The sequence below is a fragment of the Lagenorhynchus albirostris genome, chromosome 2 (assembly GCF_949774975.1).
Source record: "Lagenorhynchus albirostris chromosome 2, mLagAlb1.1, whole genome shotgun sequence".
NCBI classification, from domain to species: Eukaryota; Metazoa; Chordata; class Mammalia; order Artiodactyla; family Delphinidae; genus Lagenorhynchus; species Lagenorhynchus albirostris.
The window spans coordinates 77,307,009-77,325,497 of record NC_083096.1 but is presented as its reverse complement, the minus strand read 5'-3'; the positions used below and the strand labels follow the sequence as shown (position 1 = coordinate 77,325,497).

Sequence of the window (18,489 nt, the reverse complement as noted above, 5' to 3'; positions counted from 1 at the left end):
AGTTGTCTGTGCTCTTCCAATTAGAATACCATGGTTGAACCCAGGCCACAGCAGTGAAAGCGCCAAATCCTAACCACTAGACCACCGGGGAACTCCTGAGATTGTGTTTTAATCTGAATGCATGCCTGCGTCCTGGGGAAAAGGAGTTGGCAGCCACTCTGGCTATTTTGAAATTATTTTTTCTTCTTTCTTTTGTAATGTTCTTTTGACCTAGATGTCATGGAACACTCACTATGCATTCGGAAAATACTTACCTTTGTTAGGGGCTGTGGCAGACAGCTGCCAACAAGGAGTTAACAGTTAGAAGGGGTAATTCCTCATGGATCACAAATAAGTTAGAGGCACGTGCCACCAGAGGCCCTGTGATACAGAGGGAGCTCAGGGAAGGGAGTATGTGTTTCCCACAGGATGTAGGGAAGTGTCATGGAAGATGTGGCAATTGAATGCAAGCTCTTGAGGGACTTGCAGATGCCCCTGGTGAAAATGGGAGGAAAGAACTTTTTTTTTTAACATCTTTATTGGAGTATAATTGCTTTACAATGGTGTGTTAGTTTCTGCTTTATAACAAAGTGAATCAGCTATACATATACATATATCCCCATATCTCCTCCCTCTTGTGTTTCCTTCCCACCCTCCCTATCCCACCCCTCTAGGCGGTCACAAAGCACTGAGCTGATCTCCCTGTGCTATGTGGCTGCTTCCCACTGGCTATCTATTTTACATTTGGTAGTGTATATATAAGTCCATGCCACTCTCTCACTTCATCCCAGCTTACCCTTCCCCCTCCCTGTGTCCTCAAGTCCATTCTGTACATCTGCATCTTTATTCCTGTCCTTCCCCTAGGTTCTTCATAACCTTTTTTTTAGATTCCATATGTATGTGTTAGCATACAGTATTTGTTTTTTTCTTTCTGACTTACTTCACTCCGTATGACAACTCTTGGTCCATCCACCTCACTACAAATAGCTCAATTTCATTTCTCTTTATGGCTGAGCAATATTCCATTTTATATATGTGCCACATCTTCTTTATCCATTCATCTGTCGATGGACACTTAGGTTGCTTCCATGGCCTGGCTATCGTAAATAGAGCTGCAGTGAACATTGTGGTACATGACTCTTTTTGAACTATGGTTTTCTCAGGGTATATGCCCAGTAGTGGGATTGCTGGGTCGTATGGTAGTTCTATTTTTAGTTTTTTAAGGCACCTCCACACTGTTCTCCATAGTGGCTGTACCAATTTATATTCCCACCCACAGTGCAAGAGTGTTCCCTTTTCACCACACCCTCTCCAGCATTTATTGTTTTTGTTGTTGTTGTTGTTGTTTTTGTGGTACACGGGCCTCTCACCGTTGTGGCCCCTCCTGTTGCGGAGCACAGGCTCCGAACGTGCAGGCTCAGCGGCCATGGGTCACGGGCCCAGCCGCTCCGTGGCATGTGGGATCTTCCCGGACTGGGGCACGAACCCGCGTCCCCTGCATCGGCAGGCGGACTCTCAACCACTGTGCCACCAGGGAAGCCCTCCAGCATTTATTGTTTGTAGATTTTTTGGTGATGGCCCTTCTGACTGGTGTGAGGTGATACCTCACTGTGGTTTTGATTTGCATTCCTCTAATGATTAGTGATGTTGAGCATTCTTTCATGTGTTTGTTGGCAATCTGTGTATCTTCTTTGGAGAAATCTCTATTTAGGTCTCCTGCCCATTTTTGGATTGGGTTGTTTGTTTTTTTGATATTGAGCTGCATGAGCTGCTTGTAAATTTTGGAGATTAATCCTTTGTCAGTTGCTTCATTTGCAAATATTTTCTCCCATTCTGAGGGCTGTCTTTTCGTCTTGTTTATGATTTCTTTTGCTGTGCAAAAGCTTTTAAGTTTCATTAGGTCCTATTTGTTTATTTTTGTTTTTATTTCCACTTCTCTCAGAGGTGGGTCAAAAAGGATCTTGCTGTGATTTATAATGTCATAGAGTGTTCTGCCTCTCTTTTCCTCTAAGAGTTCTATAGTGTCTGGCCTTACATTTAGGTCTTAAATCCATTTTGAGTTTATTTTTGTGTATGTTGTTAGGGAGTATTCTAATTTTCCCATCACCACTTATTGAAGAGGCTGTCTTTTCTCCATTGTATATTCTTGCCTCCTTTCTCAAAAATAAGGTGACCATATGTGCATGTGTTTATCTCTGGGCTTTCTATCCTTTCCATTGATCTATATTTCTGTTTTTGCAGCAGCACCATACCATATTGATTACTGTAGCTTTGTAGTATAGTCTGAAGTCAGGGAGCCTGATTCATCTGGCTCCGTTTTTCTTTTGCAAGATTGCTTTGGCTATTTGGAATCTTTTGTGTTTCCATACAAATTGTGAAGTTTTTTGTTCTAGTTCTGTGAAAAATGCCATTGGTAGTTTGATAGGGATTGCATTGAATCTGTAGATTGCTTTGGGTAGTATAGTCATTGTAAAGAACATTTAAGGCAAAGGAAATGATGAGAGCACTGTTACAGAAGTGGGAGGACATGGGACGTATTGGACCAGGGGCAATGAAGAGCAGTAGCAGGAGATGTGAGTTGACTCAGACTGTGGAGAGCCTTAAATGCCACACTAAGGGTCTGGCTTTTATTTGGTAGGAATTAAGTGTTTTTGTAAAACTAGCTACATTGCCAGGATTGGGAAGGCTTAAGGGCCATGTGGAAGTGTCTTCCATTTTTCTTAAATTTGGGTTCATTCCGAGAAGTGGGAGGAGGCTAATATTTGAGTACCTCCCTCTTATGTGGCAGAGAACAACCTCCATACATTTTCAGTTACTCTTCAACCAAAAGCCCTCAGTTGGATGGTATTCCCATTTTATAGCGAGAACACTGAGAGTTAAGTAGCTGACCACAGAGACTGATTACTTCTCCACCAATTCACTCTTTCTTGTGTAGGAAGGACTATTGTCTACCCAGAAAAGCTTCTCCCAACTCTCTGGGCAGAGTCCATTCTTTCTTCTTTCTTTCTTTCCAGCAGACATGTGGAAGGTTAGGAGGGTTCCTTAAAATGTGTTAAGAGTAAGATGGCATTTATACTTCTGGACCTTATGGCAGGGTATGACCAGATGACCTCAAGGTCACTTTCATCTTGGCTAGTTCAGCACCCATCTTCCCATCGTTGGATGGGAGAGGCATATACTCCTCTTTTATGCTGCCATAATATCAAGGCTGGAAGGAGCCTTAGAGATGCTTATTCCAACCGTTATTTTTCCAGTGAGATCCAGAGGCCCAGAGTGGCTAAGCCTCTTGTCCACCTGTACACATAACATGGGTTATTGGCAGGATTTGGTCCACTCTGCCTTGCTGATTCTCTCTCAATGTTATTATCTCTCCAAATCTCCAGCCCCCCACTTTTCCCTCTTATTGCATGCTTTCCCTCTCGGGTTTTCTATCTTGCTCACAATGTGTGTTTTTTTTTTTTTAACATCTTTATTGGGGTATAATTGCTTTACAATGGTGTGTTAGTTTCTGCTTTATAACAAAGTGAATCAGTTATACATATACATATGTTCCCATATGTCTTCCCTCTTGCGTCTCCCTCCCTCCCACCCTCCCCACAATGTGTTTTTTAAAACTTCTTTGAGTTATGAAAGAACATCTGCTTTTCCCTTTGAAGTTAGGCTGATCTATTGTATTGCCTGCTTTCATTTGGATAATTTCTGTGTGGCTTATAGAAATAGGGGTTTGGATTCATGTACCTTCCTATGGTTTGGTTCTGGAAGGATATCTTAGTCTTATATATCCATAACTACCTGGTTGGCTGTCAGGTGCAGAAATTCTGGATTGGGGATGACCAATCCAGGGATGCTGTCTTCAGGGTTGGGGAAAGGAGAGTGCATGCAATGTGCTTCCTGTAATCCAAGGACCAGGGTAGCCCCTCTGCAACCACACAGAGCAGGGTGCTGTGTAGTCTCTGTGCATTGTAAAGAGCACTGTCAAAGTCCCCGGAGACATCCTTATCACCTAAGAGTGAACTGATCTTGGATAAGCTGATGTCACCTCCCCGGACCTCAGCTTTTCTTGCCTGTAAAATGCTGATAATAAGGCCCACTCCACAGGGCTGGCAAAAGTGCGTGTGTACTGGTAGTAGACTATAAAGGTAAGAGGTTATTGTTGCTGTCATTGTCATTATTAGGGCAGCGTGGACATTCTCAGGCTGACTCTCCAGGGTGAACTGACAGGAGATGAACTTGAACGCATAGCCCAGAAGGTATTGAGGTTTCTGGTGGGGCAAGGCCTCCTCCCCTGCACCAGTTCTCCTTCCTTGCTGCCGACTCCTCGTCCCAGTGCTGGCTGGAGCCATCTCCTCTGCTGCCCGGGAGCATCTCCTTTCAGACACCCCCAGCTGACCTCAGCATTGTGCACTGCTTTGGGGGATAGAGAGACCCCTATTAAAATTAAAACTAACCTGCAATTTCAACTAATTCTCCCCGTCCTGTGTTCTTGTTGCTGCTGTGTTCATCCTGTGGCTTCTGGTAGAGGTTCTGAAATGAATTTTTGGAGGGGAAAATCGGACTAACCCTTCAAGTCTTTTGAGGAGCAGTTCTTCTACGTTGGTTGAGGGGCAGAAGTTCTGTGCTTGTCGTACGGTTTCTGAGCCACTTTTCTCTCTCTCTCCGGTAGGCCGGCAGGAAGACCTATGCCATGGTGTCCAGCCGCTCATCTGGTCATTCTCTGGCCTCAGAACTGGTGGAGTCCAACGATGGACATGAAGAGATCATTAAGGTAAGCTTAGTTCACCTCCACTGTTTCTCCCTCCTCTCTTTCTTCCTACAGACATGGGAGAGGGAACGGCTGACTTCGTCAAAGGGACCTTGTGGTTTGACTAGGAAGAACCAGACCTGCAATGCTAGCTCCTGGCCATCTCCTGGAAGGATCTTAATCAACACCAGGAGACCACAGTCAGTCTGTAGTGACTTTGGTGCAACTCGGCCCCGGGCATGGGGATGGATGGGATGACCTTCCTAGGTGCTTATCCACTGTCCATGTTTAGCTGCTGGAAGTTGTGGAGACCGGTGGGAAGTGTGTTTATGGAACTTATTTTTAAAAATTAAAACAATTTTTGTTATTTCTTTTTTAAAAACAGATTTTTGAGATGTAATTCACATACCATACAATTGACTTGGTTAAAGTGTACAATTCAGTGGTTTTTAGTATATTCACAGAGTTGTGCAACCACCACCACTACTAATTTCAGAACATTTTCAGTCACTCCTTCTAGCTCCTGGCAATCACCAATCTACCTTCTGTCTCTATGGATTTGCCCCTTCTAGACATCTCATATAAACAGAATCACACAACATGTGGCCTTTTGTGTCTGGCTTCTTTCACTTAGCACAGTATTTTCAGGGTTCAGCCACATTGTAACATACATCAGTACTCACTGCTTTTAACGGCTGAATCATGTTCCCTTGAATGAATATACCACATTTTGTTACCCATTCATCAGTTGACGGACATTTGCGTTGTTTCCACTATCTTTTATGAATAATGCTGCTCTGAATATTCATGTACAGGTTTTTGGGTGAACATATGTTTTCAGTTCTCTTGGTATATACCTAGCAGTAGTGAAATTGCTAGCTCATATGGTAATTCTATATTTATATTTAATCTTTTGAGAAACTACCAGACTTTTTCCCAAAGCATCTGCTCCATTTTATATTCCCATCAGTGATGTATGAGGGTTCCAGTTTCTGTACATCCTCATTAACACTTGTTATTGTTCATCTTTTTGATTATATCCATCCTAGTGGATGTGAAGTGATATCTTGTGGTTTTAATTTGCATTTCCCTGATGACATCTTTTCTTATGCTTATTGCCCATTTGTATATCTCATTTGGAGAAATATTTATGCAAATCCTTTGCTCATTTAAAAATTCAATTGTGTTTTAATTGTTAAGATTTAAGGGTTCTTTCATATATTCTGGATAATAGACCCTTATCAGATATATGATTTCGAAAAAAATCTTTAATTTTTTCCCATTCTGTGGGTTTTTCTTCTGTTTTTACTTTTTCTTTCTTCTTCTTCTTTTTTTTTTTAAAATATTTATTTATTTATTTGGTTGCACCAGGTCTTAGCTGTGGCAGGCAGGCTCCTTAGTAGTGGCTCACCGGCTCCTTAGTTGTGGCATGCAAACTCTTAGTTGTGACATGCCTGTGGGATCTAGTTCCCTGACCAGGGGTCGAACACAGGCTCCCTACACTGGGAGCGTGGAGTTTTAACCACTGCACCACCAGGGCAGTCCCCTGCTTGCCCCACCTTTAATGGTAGTTTATAACATCTTTGTATCCATAAATGGGTGCTTAGTGTTCTAGTATACACATACCATAATTTCTTTAATCCTCCATTGTTGGACATTTTGTCTATTTCCATGTTTTACAGCCATAAACAATATTTTGTCGAGCATATATGTTACTAATTTGTGAATGTGCTTTAAAATACAAGTGATAAAGAACTACTTTCTCAATTGTTAAAGATTCAAGCATGGTATACAGAGAAAAATGTGTAAATCCCCTTTTACAACCCCCTTTCCATGAATTTGCATATATGTACGGGAGTATTTATGCTAGTTTAGCTAAATTTATTTCATTAGGATGAATTTCCAGAAATAGATTTGATAGGTTAAAGAGTAAATATAGTTTATTTTAAAATTTTTATTTATATTTATTTTTGGCTGAGTTGGGTCTCAGTTGCTGCATGGGCTTTCTCTAGTTGCGGTAAGCAGGGGCTACTCTTCATTGCCATGTGCGGGCTTCTCATTGCGGTGGCTTCTCTTGTTGCGGAGCATGGTCTCTAGGCACGTGGGCTTCAGTAGTTATGGCACAGAGGCTCAGTAGTGTGGCTCACGAGCTCTAGAGTACAGGCTCAGTAGTTGTGGTGCACGGGCTTAGTTGCTCCGTGGCACGCGGGATCTTCCCAGACCAGGGATCGAACCCACGTCCCCTGCATTGGCAGGCGGATTCTTTACCACTGCGCCACCAGGGAAGCCCCCAAAGACTAAATATAGTTTTAAGTCTTCTGATCGGAATTACCAAATTGCCACCCAGAAAGGTGGTGACAATTTACCCTTCCACCAGCAGTGTATGAGGCTGCCTGTGTGGAGTTAATTTAACTGGAGTTTTCTTTTTATTGAAGTAGAGTTGATTTACAATGTTGTGTTACTTTCAGGTGTACAGCAAAGTGATTCACATTCTTTTTCCTTATAGGTTATTACAAAGTATTGAGTATAGTTCCCTGTGCTATACAGTAGGTCCTTGTTGGTTATTTATTTGTGTATTTTGTCTGTGTTAGGTCTTTGTTGCTGTGTGCCAGCTTTTCTGTAGCTGCGGCGAGCAGGGGCCACTCCTCGTTCCGGTGCGCAGGCTTCTCACTGCAGTGGCTTCTCTTGTTGTGGAGCACGGGCTCTAGGCACTCAGGCCTCAGTAGTTGCTGCACATGGGCTCAGCAGTCGTGGCTCGCGGGCTCTAGAGCGCAGGCTCAGCAGTTGTGGCACACAGGCTTAGTTGCTCCGTGGCATGTGGGATCTTTCCCGACCAGGGGTCGAACTCATGTCCCCTGCATTGGCAGGAGAATTCCTAACCACTGAGCCACCAGGGAAGTCTTCTGTTTTATATAGTAGTATATATATGTTAATCCCAACCTCCTGATTTATCCCTCCCCCCCACTTCCCCTTTGCTAACCATAATTTTGTTTTCTATGGGTCTATTTCTGTTTTGTATACAAGTTCATTTGTATCATTTTATTTTTCTAAATTCCACATATAAGCAGTATCATATGATATTTGTCTTTCTTTGTCTGGCTTACTTCACTTAGTAAGCTAATCTCTAGGTCCATCCATGTTGCTGCAAATGACATTATTTCATTCTTATGGCTGAGCAATATTGTATTTTGTGTGTGTGTGTGTGTGTGTGTGTGTGTGTGTATGTATGTGTATATATATACACCACATCTTCTTTATCCATTCATCTGTCAATGGACATTTAGGTTGCTTCCATTGGAGGTCTCTTAATTAGTGTTGTTTTCCTTATTTCAGGTGTACTTGAAGGGGAAGTCAGGAGACAAGATGATCCATGAGAAGAATATTAACCAGCTGAAGAGTGAGGTCCAGTATATCCAGGAGGTGGGCACCCCTTCCCTTCGTGGAAATGACCTAGGTCATTTCTCTGAACCTCACATTTATTTGGCTCCCTTCTTTTGTAGGTTCTGATTTTCTCCCTTCTGCTCCCTTCGTATCTCCAAAGCACCATGCCCCCTCATGTGTAAATATCATTTCTGACCCTTCCATTCATCAACCAATCCATTAATCAACAAATACTTATTAAGCACCATGCACCTAGCACTGTCCCCCCAGTCATCCTACCTAAAGTTGCCAGCCTTGCTTCCTTACTTTTCTTTTTTTTTTAACATATTTATTTATTTATCTTTTGTTTATTTTTTTGGCTATGTAGGGTCTTAGTTGCGACACACGGGACCCTCGTTGTGGCACGCAGGATCTTTCGTTGCGGCGCGTGGGCTTCTCTCTAGTTGTGGCATGCAGGTTTTCTCTTCTCTAGTTGTGGCGCGTGGGCTCCAGAGCATGTGAGCTCTGCAGTTTGCGCCACGCAGGCTCTCCAGTTGAGGCGCATGGGCCCTGCAGCGTGTGGGATCCTAGTTCCCCAACAAGGGATCAAACCTGTGTCCCCTGCATTGGAAGGCGGATTCTTTACCACTGGACCACCAGGGAAATCCCCTCCCCACTTTTCTTAACCCTCACCCTGGCTCATGTTTCTCCTTGGCACTTGTCACCATGACATATTACATGTTTTACTTATTTGTCTTTTGGGTTGTGTGTCTCCACAACTAAAATGTTAGATACACCAGGGCACGGTTTTTGTTATCTTGTTGCTTGTATAGGAGGGACTGCGTTGCAGCCCCACTTGACTAGAATCTCTCCTTTCCCAGCCGGTACTTAGAACAGTACCTGACTCATAGGAGTATGGGTTGTGGATAGGCACAAAGTTGGGTGAGTTGGTATGCTCTCTTTCCCAAAGCTAAAGCCTCTTGCCCTCTCCTCCCAGGCCAGGAGCTGCCTGCAGAAGCTCCGGGAGGATATAAGTAGGAAGCTCGACAGAAATCCAGGAGATTCTCTCCATCAACAAGAGATACAGGTAATAGGAAATGGTCCATGGTTGGGTCCCCACTGAGGAGGTGGGGTTGTACCATTTACCAGTCACCCAGTGGGTGCCGAACCTAATGCCGCTGCCAGGAAAGGCGAGAATACAAGTGATGCTGGCCTCTCTGAGCACTCACAACATTGTTAGGGCTCTCCAGCAGATGGACACTTGTATTCACACTAATCAGCCTACATACAAGCACACCTGTTCCTAAAACGTGCAAAAATTGAATTTATATCAATAAAATTATTAAGTTAATGGCAGGCCATCTTATATATAAGGATTCTGTGATCAATCTTCTTGTAGTACAAAGTCTTATAAAGAGACAATTAACCTATAAATCCGAACTTCTCATAAGCTGATCTTGCTTAATTTGGTGATGCTTGTGGTGTAAATTGGAAGTCTTGGTCCTTGTCTATTATTACTGTCTGTGTCTATAGCTATCTCTACCCTGGGACAGGAAGCTCCTCCAGGTTAGGGTTCACCCCCTGACCCTCGTCTCTGTGTCCCCACACCTCAGCCCAGGGTCTGGGATGCACAAGGTCATCAGTAAATGTTTGTCAGACCAAACTGATTGGAGAATCCCTCTTGGGGTGGATGATCCTGGGATCCTGTTTTTCAGTTCTTCAAAAGTTTGAGGATAGAAATGTCCCCAGGAGAGCAGAACTATCTCTTCCATGACTTCACCCTCATCTTCCCTTAGATTCCAAGCTGTGTCTCCTTCATTTGCTTTTGGTTTGGTTGCGGTGGTCCTTCTCCAGTAGATCCTGCCCTCGTTCTCCTAAGGGGAAGAGTGACCTAGCAGCTAGTGCCAGCAAAATTACCCTTCGTCTTGGGCATGTGCTAGGCTTGTGTGGTGGATTCTCCCTAATTCATTTTGCTTTGGCTGGAGGTAAGACTTTCACTGCCTGAGCTCACATCTGGCTGGTGGGAGGTGCTTTGTCTAGTGACCGAAGAACCTAATGTGGTCAGAGCCCGGAGGTCCAGGCACCTTGTTTACACAAAACGGCAGTCGTATGATGACTAATCAGGCTTTGGGTTGGAAAGAACTGCAGCAAATGCTTGTTCCCCTTTTGATTTATGTTGTGTCAGACCTTGTCAGGATCCCCGAGGGGCAAAGGAAACTCTTTGTTTATGGCAGACAGCAGCTTGTATTTCCTGGGCTGCGAGGAATGTGTCTGCACATTTTCCAGTCTGCTGAAAGGTTTTAGCCTGGGGTTTCTTTCCTCCTCCCAACAAGGCTAGATAGAGTATTCCCCCTCAAGGCTGCACATGTTTCTCCACTCCCTCTTTTCTCCATTTTCCCACAGAGCACTAGATGTCTTTTTTTCTTTTCTTTTCTCCCTTCCTTCCTTCCTTCTTTTTCTTCTTCTTCTTCCTCCCCGCTTCTCTCTCTCTCTCCTCTTTCTTTCTAAGATTTGAACTCTTAGAAGAATAATGTTTCAAAACTATATGATACTAAAAAAAACGATACAAATGAACTTATATACAAAACAGAAATAGACCCACAGACATAGAAAACAAACTATGGTTACCAAAGGGGAAAGCAGGGAGGAGGGATAAATTAGGAGTTTAGGATGAAAATATACACACTACTATATATAAAATAGATAACCAACAAGGACCTACTGTATAACACAGGGAACTATAATCAATATTTTTTAATAATCTATAAGGGAAAAGAATATGAAAAAGAATAGATATATATATGTATAACTGAGTCACTTTGCTGTACACCTGAAACTAACACAAGATTGTAAATCAACTATACTTCAATTAAAAAAAAAAAACAAGGAGAAGAATGTTTCAAAGTTGATTGCTTGGGATTGTTTTCACTACCAATTTTATTTTTCTTTGAATAGGTGGTGCTAGAAAAGCCAAATGGCTTTAGTCAAGGTCCCCTGACCCCACATAGCAGCCCATCCGAGGTAGGTAACAGGGAAAATAGTGGTAACTACTGCTTGGCCAAGAGGCAGGAAATAATCCTTCCTGATCCTTTTGTTTATTGCTTTCTCTCTCTCACTAAATATGAGAGTAATATTTACTTGCTGTAAAAATTTAAACAAAGGAGAAATATATAAAGTGTAAATTTTCCTTCCCCAATCCCACTCCTTGAAAGTATTCAAGGTTAACAGATTGAAGTGGGTGGGTCCTTTTATTTATTTATTTATTTAATTTTTATTTTTTTGGCCTTGCTGCGTGGCTTGTGGGGTCTTAGTTCCCTGACCAGGGATCGAACCCACACCCTTGGCAGTGAAAGCGCAGAGTCCTAACTGGACCGCCAGGGAATTCCCGTGGGTGGGTCCTTTTAGAGCAGTGCTTCTCAGCCTTCATTGCCCATTAGGATGGCCTTGGGAGCTTTAAAGGGTGAGTGCCATCCCTAGAGACTGTAATTTAACTGGTCTGAAGTGTGGCCTACGCATCAGGACTTTTAAAAGCTCTTCATGTGATTCTAATATTTAGCCTATTAGTTCTAATATTCTAGTCTAAAGTTCTAGAGTGTTTTTCTATACACAGACAACCATATTTAAAAGCCATATGTATCTGTGTGTATACACTAATAGATACACATGCACCATACATACATACATGGATAAATGTCTGTATATAATATGCACATACTTTTCACAATTCCAGTTGTGATAAATACATTATTTCTTGCTTGCTTTTTTATTTTTTTAAGCTGAAAACTATATGTAGTCTTCTTTCCATATTTGTATGTGTAAAACTATCTCATTCTCTTGAATGACAAAGTATTTCCTTCCGTAGCTGTACTTTCTTTCCCAGCCCCAACTTTGTTGAAGTATAATTGACAAATAAACATGGCTGTACTTTTTTTTTAAATGACATTTGTTATTATATATTTTGTGATTACATAATAATTTAAGACACACATATTGTAGAAAATTAGGGAAATTCAGAAACACAGAAAAGTTGAAAGAAGAAAAAAATATCAATTGTAATCTACCCAGAGAAAAACCAGTTTGGTGAAATTTCCTTTGTTTTTCCTTCAGTGCAAATATATACTTATGATATTGAGATTAGACTGTATATAGCATTTCGTTGCATTTGTTTCTTTGCTTGGGCAGGTATATTTTTGGATTAGGTTTGTTTGGCTCTCAAGTGCAGAGCTGAATCAGACCTTCCCATCAGGTCAGGGCTCATTATCATCATTGGTCCCATAAAGACCTCTCACTGCTTTCACTTTTTTTTTTTTTTGTCTCTCCCACCAAAAGGTACTCACTCTAACATATTCAATATATGATTTAAATATGCCTATTAAATATGATTTTTTTAATTAATTTATTTATTTGTTTTTATTTTTGGCTGTGTTGGGTCTTCGTTGCTGCGTGCGGGCTTTCTCTAGTTGCGATGAGCAGGGGCTACTCTTCGTTGCGGTGCACGGGCTTCTCATTGCGGTGGCTTCTCTTGTGGAGCACAGGCTCTAGGCACGTGGGCTTAGTAGTTGTGGCACGCAGGCTCAGTAGTTGTGGCGCACGGGCTTAGTTGCTCCGTGGCATGTGGGATCTTCCCGGGCCAGGGATTGAACCCGTGTCCCCTGCATTGGCAGGCGGATTCTTAACCACTCCACCACCAGGGAAGCCCGTTTTTAATTTTCATAATGGACTTGTGCTGTATTTCTGTTTTTTCCTTTTTTTATCCAACACCATGTTTTTAGGCTCTATCTATGTTGCTGTGTTAAAATCTGGTTTGTTGTCTCTAGCTCCTGCAGGTAAAGTTTTATAACTCCCTTTTTTCTCTTCATACTATATCATTAAATTTTTCCTTGTCATCAGAGAGTCTTATGAGAATGCCATTTGAAATAAACACATAACAGTTGTGCTCCAGGAGGAGCCTTTTCAAACGTTCTCACCTGCCCAGCAGCATAGGCGCAGACATAGGGGAACTGACCAGATAACTTACTGACGGCTGGATTTGGAATGTTGTGATTCTAGCCACTTACTTTAGATGTGCAGTTTGGATGTTTCCCTTCCCCGAATCACCATATTTGGCAAATATGCTGTTGGCAACAAGTTATAATAACACCTGGCACTATCTGTTCAGCCTTTCTTCTCACAGGCTCCAAGCCCTACCGGATATTATCTTAGTTTTGAGGCAGGCTGTAAGGCAGGGCGTGGTAAGGAGTCTTTTCCCTGCTTCCCAGATAGAGAAACAAGGCCCACAGGACTCAGTGATAACACAGCCACCCAGGGACCCTGTCCGCTCCTCCCAGCTGAGCTCTGTGCTCTGGTTTGAAGGTGCTGCTATTTCCCCGCTGTGCAAGACCGGGAGGGACTTTTCTGTCAGACTCAAGGGAGCTGGTAACTGAAGTGAGCAGAGATGGAGGCGAGAGCATACATGCCAGTTTGGGTGTGCCTGGGGGAGAGGCTCACAGTAACCTCAGTGAGACACCTTTTCCTCCATCGAATCAGATTCCTGGACTTATTGGGTGCTTTTGCCTTAAGCTGCCCATCTGTCAGTAACCCTTTATCTGCTGATCTTTGTGCTAAGTGCAGAGAACCACAAAAGACGTGCCTTTGGGACATGCCCCTCATGATGAATGTGGCACAGTCCCTGCCCTTGGGGAACTGTAGTCCAAAGCGAAACATGGTCCCTGCTCTCAGAGAGCTCTAGTCTGATGGAAGCAGGACAGACACATGAGAACAGCATAAACATACCTGTTCCTTAATCAGTTGATACATGTATAAAGATTACTACAGTGTGTCCTAAAATAATCAGGTGATTGGAAACTAGTTGAGTTCTTTAAGGTATGAGAGTGTTTTCATATGAATAACTCAGAACTCCTTAGTGCCTATGACTGACTAACTCTCCCCTTGTGCGATGTGAATTCTTTTGTGAGGGTGGTCTGAGCAAGATGGTCCAAACAAGTGTGCGTTGTCGGGGGGACCTTGTCTTACCAAGTCACAAACATAGTAACTTCACCTTCCCTTCCCTCCTCTGGCTGCAGGTGGACACCTATCTAGATGAAGATGTCGAGAGCTTGAGGAGGACCGTGCAGGACTTGCTTGTCAAGCTGCAGGAGGCTAAGCGGCAGCACCAGTCAGACCGTGTGGATTTTGAGGTGAGATTTGGGATCTGGGGAGAAGGTGCCCTAAGGGTTGGGCCACTGGATACAGGTGCAGATGAAGTCTTCCTGGCTGGAGTGCCATCAACTGGAAAGGCTAGGCTCTGCGGCCTGGAGCACTTCCTGTCTGCTTTGCCCTTTCCTGGATATTTATAGTTTTTGTTGTCTAAGGCTAGCTCTTGAGTCTCTGCTCTACTGGAGCAGAGTGGTGATGCTGGTCTGGGAGAGCAGGTACTTCAGAAGTCCTTTCTATAAGGACTGCTGGGCTCTAGGCACCATGCAGGCAAGGACTGTTGCTGTCCAGTTCACCACTGCATCCCCAGTGTCTGGGACAACACTTGGCATCAGGTGGGTGCCTCTTAAGTGTGGACAGGGTGAGTGGATGAATTGGTGTGGCCTTAGGAAGAACTGTGCCCATGGAGTCAGGGGACTTTAGATCAAGACTTGGCTTTACAACACAGAGCTCTGTGATCTTTTTTTTTGAAATTGAAGTATAGTTGATTTACAATGTTTTTAGGTGTACAGCAAAGTGATTCAGTTATATACACATATATATATTCTTTTTCAGATTCTTTTCCATTATAGGTTATTTCAAGGTATTGAATATAGTTCCCTGGGCTATACAGTAGGTCCTTGCTGTTTATCTACAGTATATATAGTAGTAGTATCGGTTAATCCCAAATTCCCAATTTATCCCTACTCCTGCCCAGAGCTCTGTGATCTTGAGTGAGTATCTCAATTATTGTTATGAAAGTAATACTAGGTTATTGTAGAAGATTAAAAAAAATACAAAAATCTCTATATAGAGAAAGCCCCCCACTTTTAAAAGTATGTGACGTCTTCCATGCTTTCCAGACAATTCTTTGGGTATAAGATGAGGTACACTGGGCAAACAGAGCAGTTTTCCTAGCTGCTCTGTATGAGAGTAACCTTCTGTTATCTGGTATTGTTCACCCACACGTAAAGTACTTTTTAGGTCAGAAATATGTAATCATAGGATTCTGCCCTGCCCAGGCTTGCCAGGGTCTGGTGGAAAGAGGAATCCCAGCCTGAACTCTTCTGTTTTATGGACTAAGAGAGAGAATTTTTTTTTTAGGCCACACCACGCGGCTTGCGGGACCTTAGTTCCCTGACCAGGGATCGAACCCGGGCCCCCGGCAGTGGAGGCGTGGAGTCCTAACCACTGGACCGCCAGGGAATTCCCTAAGAGAGGGAATTTTGAGAGGTGTATTGAGGGTGAGGACGAAGGGCAGTGAGAGTGATCAACTGCCTCAAGAGTAGTCGAAGTCTTACCTGAGTGAGTAGTTTAACCTCCCTAACCATCAGTTTCAACTTCTGTACAAAGGGGTCATGAAATATACCTCACAGGTTTGATGTATGGATTGAGTGAGGTAATATATGTAAGTATATTTATTATTCAGAAGGGTTTTAGAAATAAAAAATATCCTATATTTTTCTTAGTGATCCATTTAACACATGGGTTTTCTTATCCTAAATAATTTGGGCTTAGGGTAATACTAAGATTAGTTTGTCTCAGAACAGAGTAGCTGTGCAGTAAAGGAGTTTGTTGTATCTATTTCAGATTCCACAATTTGTATAATTAGGTTGACAATGAATTGGTTCAATGACCAGCTGTTCCTTACCTTATTGGAGTAGAACAGGAGGAAGGGGAGGTCGAGGCTGTAGCACTGACCAGACTGTGAATTTTAGAAAGAAATTTCTACATTGAGAGACACTGTGAAGTACTGGTTGGTTTTGGCAGCATACGGGGGGCTCTGCTGGCCCTGGGTTTCAAAGCTTGAGCAAAAGTGTCCTGAGTAAAAGCCCAAGGCTAGAAGACCCCTGACAGCTGTTAACCACACGCCCATGGCTTCTTACAGGGGGCTGCCCTTTAACCCCAAGGCATGCAGCACCCACCTACGATAGGAGATGCTCCTTGGGTTTCTCCCACTGTTGGGGTAGGTCACCACACCCTCTTATGATTAAGAGGTTCCCTTAGGGCAGAGCTGGCTGGAGCTATGGGACTGATGTGGCAGAGGAGTGTGCTTTTTTCCTTTGTGATCCTACAGCTGGGTGTGAGGATCATCTGTGGCCCGTTAATGCTGTACTCCGAGCACACATCAACCTGGGTGCGATGTTTGTGTACAGAAATGAGAGGCCTTATTTTTTTTTTTTGTGGTATGCAGGCCTCTCACTGTTGTGACCCCTCCCGTTGCAGAGCACAGGCTCCGGATGCGCAGGCTCAGCGGCCATGGCTCACGGGCCCAGCCACTACGCGGCATGTGGGATCTTCCCGGACCGGGGCACGAACCCGCGTCCCCTGCATCGGCAGGCGGACTCTCCACCACTGCGCCACCAGGGAAGCCCGAGAGGCCTTATTTTTACATTCCCGCCCATGGGGCTGGCCTGTTCCAGGCTAATATGAGACATTTGAAGGCTTTTCTCTGTCTCTCCTGGTGAATTAGACTTTCTGGTCTCCTTTTCTGAATATGCGGGGTAGGAAGGGCAAGGTTGTCAGTTACCATGAGGAAAACCTCATGGTTTCCCGTTCTACTGGCTCCTGGCCGTTAGGAGGGATTTGCCGTGAGTTTGCTCTGGACAGAGCTGTGTGCAGCGTGGACACATCCCATCACACATCATCCCGTGCTTTGCTTTCTCCTCCTTGATTCTGACTTGGGAGGTGCCAGACAGACTGGTTGCTGGTGTTCTGTTTCACCAGGTCTGGTTAGGCTTTCCGGAGGCTACTTGGATTCTTTTTTAGTAACTGACTGGGGAGTCAATATGGGGTGTCTGGGAAGCATTGAAATGGATGACGAGGTAACCGGGTTCTGTCATTCTTTGGCTGTGTAACCTTGACTAGGTCAGTTGATCTTTAGTTGTGAAAGGAGAGGGTTGGACTAGATGACCATCAGTTCCATTCATGATGTTAGGGAGCGGTGGCTGTGTGCTCGGTGTTGTGCTGAGCTCTGGAAAGGTACCAGTGCCCAAGGTCTCCGCCATCATGAGGTTGATGGTCTCCTGGGGGGTGCACACAAGTGACCGGACAAAATCTGCTCAGTGCTGTAAGAGGGAAGGGCTGTGTCTTCTGTGGACACACAAGGAAGGACTCCTTACCCGAGCTCAGAGCTCCCTAGAAGAAGGGGTGTCTAAGCTGAGACCTGAAGGATGACTGGAGTTGGCAAAATGCACGTGGGAGGAAAGGAGGCAAGTTCTTACTTTTTCACTACAAGTGCTGCTTCTCTCCTTTCCAAATTGGCTTATCATCCTTGACAAAGAGCGAATGCTTCCTGGTGCTAGTAGCCCTTCCGGGTGCCATTTTGGCCTTTCCGGTATTGCTGGAAGTGAGGACGAGGAAGAGTGGGAGACAGAAGGAAGGACATGGAGATCTCCTCCCCTGGATTTTTTGTGTTTGCACGAGGAGGAAAGCTGAAACACTGGGTTAAGCTTGGGTGGCACTGGAGGGCTGGTGGGGATTGTTGACGAAGTCATCCATCTGGAAACCGGTGCTTGTGGGTTCCAGGTGTCACTCTAAAGTAGAGCTTGATCAACTCTGTGACAATTAACCCTGCAAGTGGAGTTAATCTGCTAGTCTCCTGAGTGGTCCTGGAACAGTGAGTGGGAGACAGCGGTGTGCTCATCAGGGTTGCCTCCCTCCTCCCATCACTGCACCCAGATTCCTGTTTTTTTTGTTTTTAATATTTATTTATTTATTTGGCTGTGCTGGGTCTTAGTTGCGGCGTGTGGGATTTTTAGCTGTGGCGTGTGGGATCTTTAGTTGCGGCATATGAACGCTTAGTTGCAGCATGTGGGATCTAGTTTCCTGACCAGGGATTGAACCCGGGCCCCCTGCATTGAGGACACGGAGTCTTAGCCACTGGACCACCAGGGCAGTCCCCCTCCGGGTTTTTTTTCCCTAAGGTTTTTATCCATGTTTGTCCCTCTGCCTGCTTAACGCATCCCCATCCTGTGTCACAGGTCACACTCAATCGGTACCAGAGAGAAGCAGAACAGAATCAGGTGGCCCTTCAGAGAGCAGAGGACAGAGTGGAACAGAAGGAGGCGGAAGTCGGGGAGCTGCAGAGATGCTTTCTGGGAATGGAGATGGTAACTGTTGGACTCTTGCTCTTCAGCACTCAGACTCCTGGGCCGGAAGGCGCCTGGGGATTGACTGAGGTGGTCGCAGGGACTGTCCTTCTCTGAGCAGCTCCAGAAAATCACATTTCATAGCTT

General features: G+C 44.1%; 1 protein-coding gene across 3 annotated transcripts in view; it reads left to right on the top strand.

The window, feature by feature from the left end:
• The window catches only part of TUFT1 (tuftelin 1), a 53,007-nt gene that overhangs the window by 19,092 nt on the left and 15,426 nt on the right, over positions 1-18,489 (top strand). Inside the window, exons 2-8 of one of the 3 annotated variants that reach the window (XM_060138682.1) lie at positions 4,155-4,229; positions 4,643-4,744; positions 8,054-8,140; positions 9,078-9,167; positions 11,036-11,101; positions 14,143-14,256; positions 18,235-18,363. In XM_060138682.1, the coding sequence (XP_059994665.1) occupies positions 4,155-4,229; positions 4,643-4,744; positions 8,054-8,140; positions 9,078-9,167; positions 11,036-11,101; positions 14,143-14,256; positions 18,235-18,363 (663 nt within the window). The remainder of the gene's footprint in view (positions 1-4,154; positions 4,230-4,642; positions 4,745-8,053; positions 8,141-9,077; positions 9,168-11,035; positions 11,102-14,142; positions 14,257-18,234; positions 18,364-18,489) is intronic. The other 2 variants (XM_060138699.1, XM_060138693.1) reach the window with 2 other exon arrangements.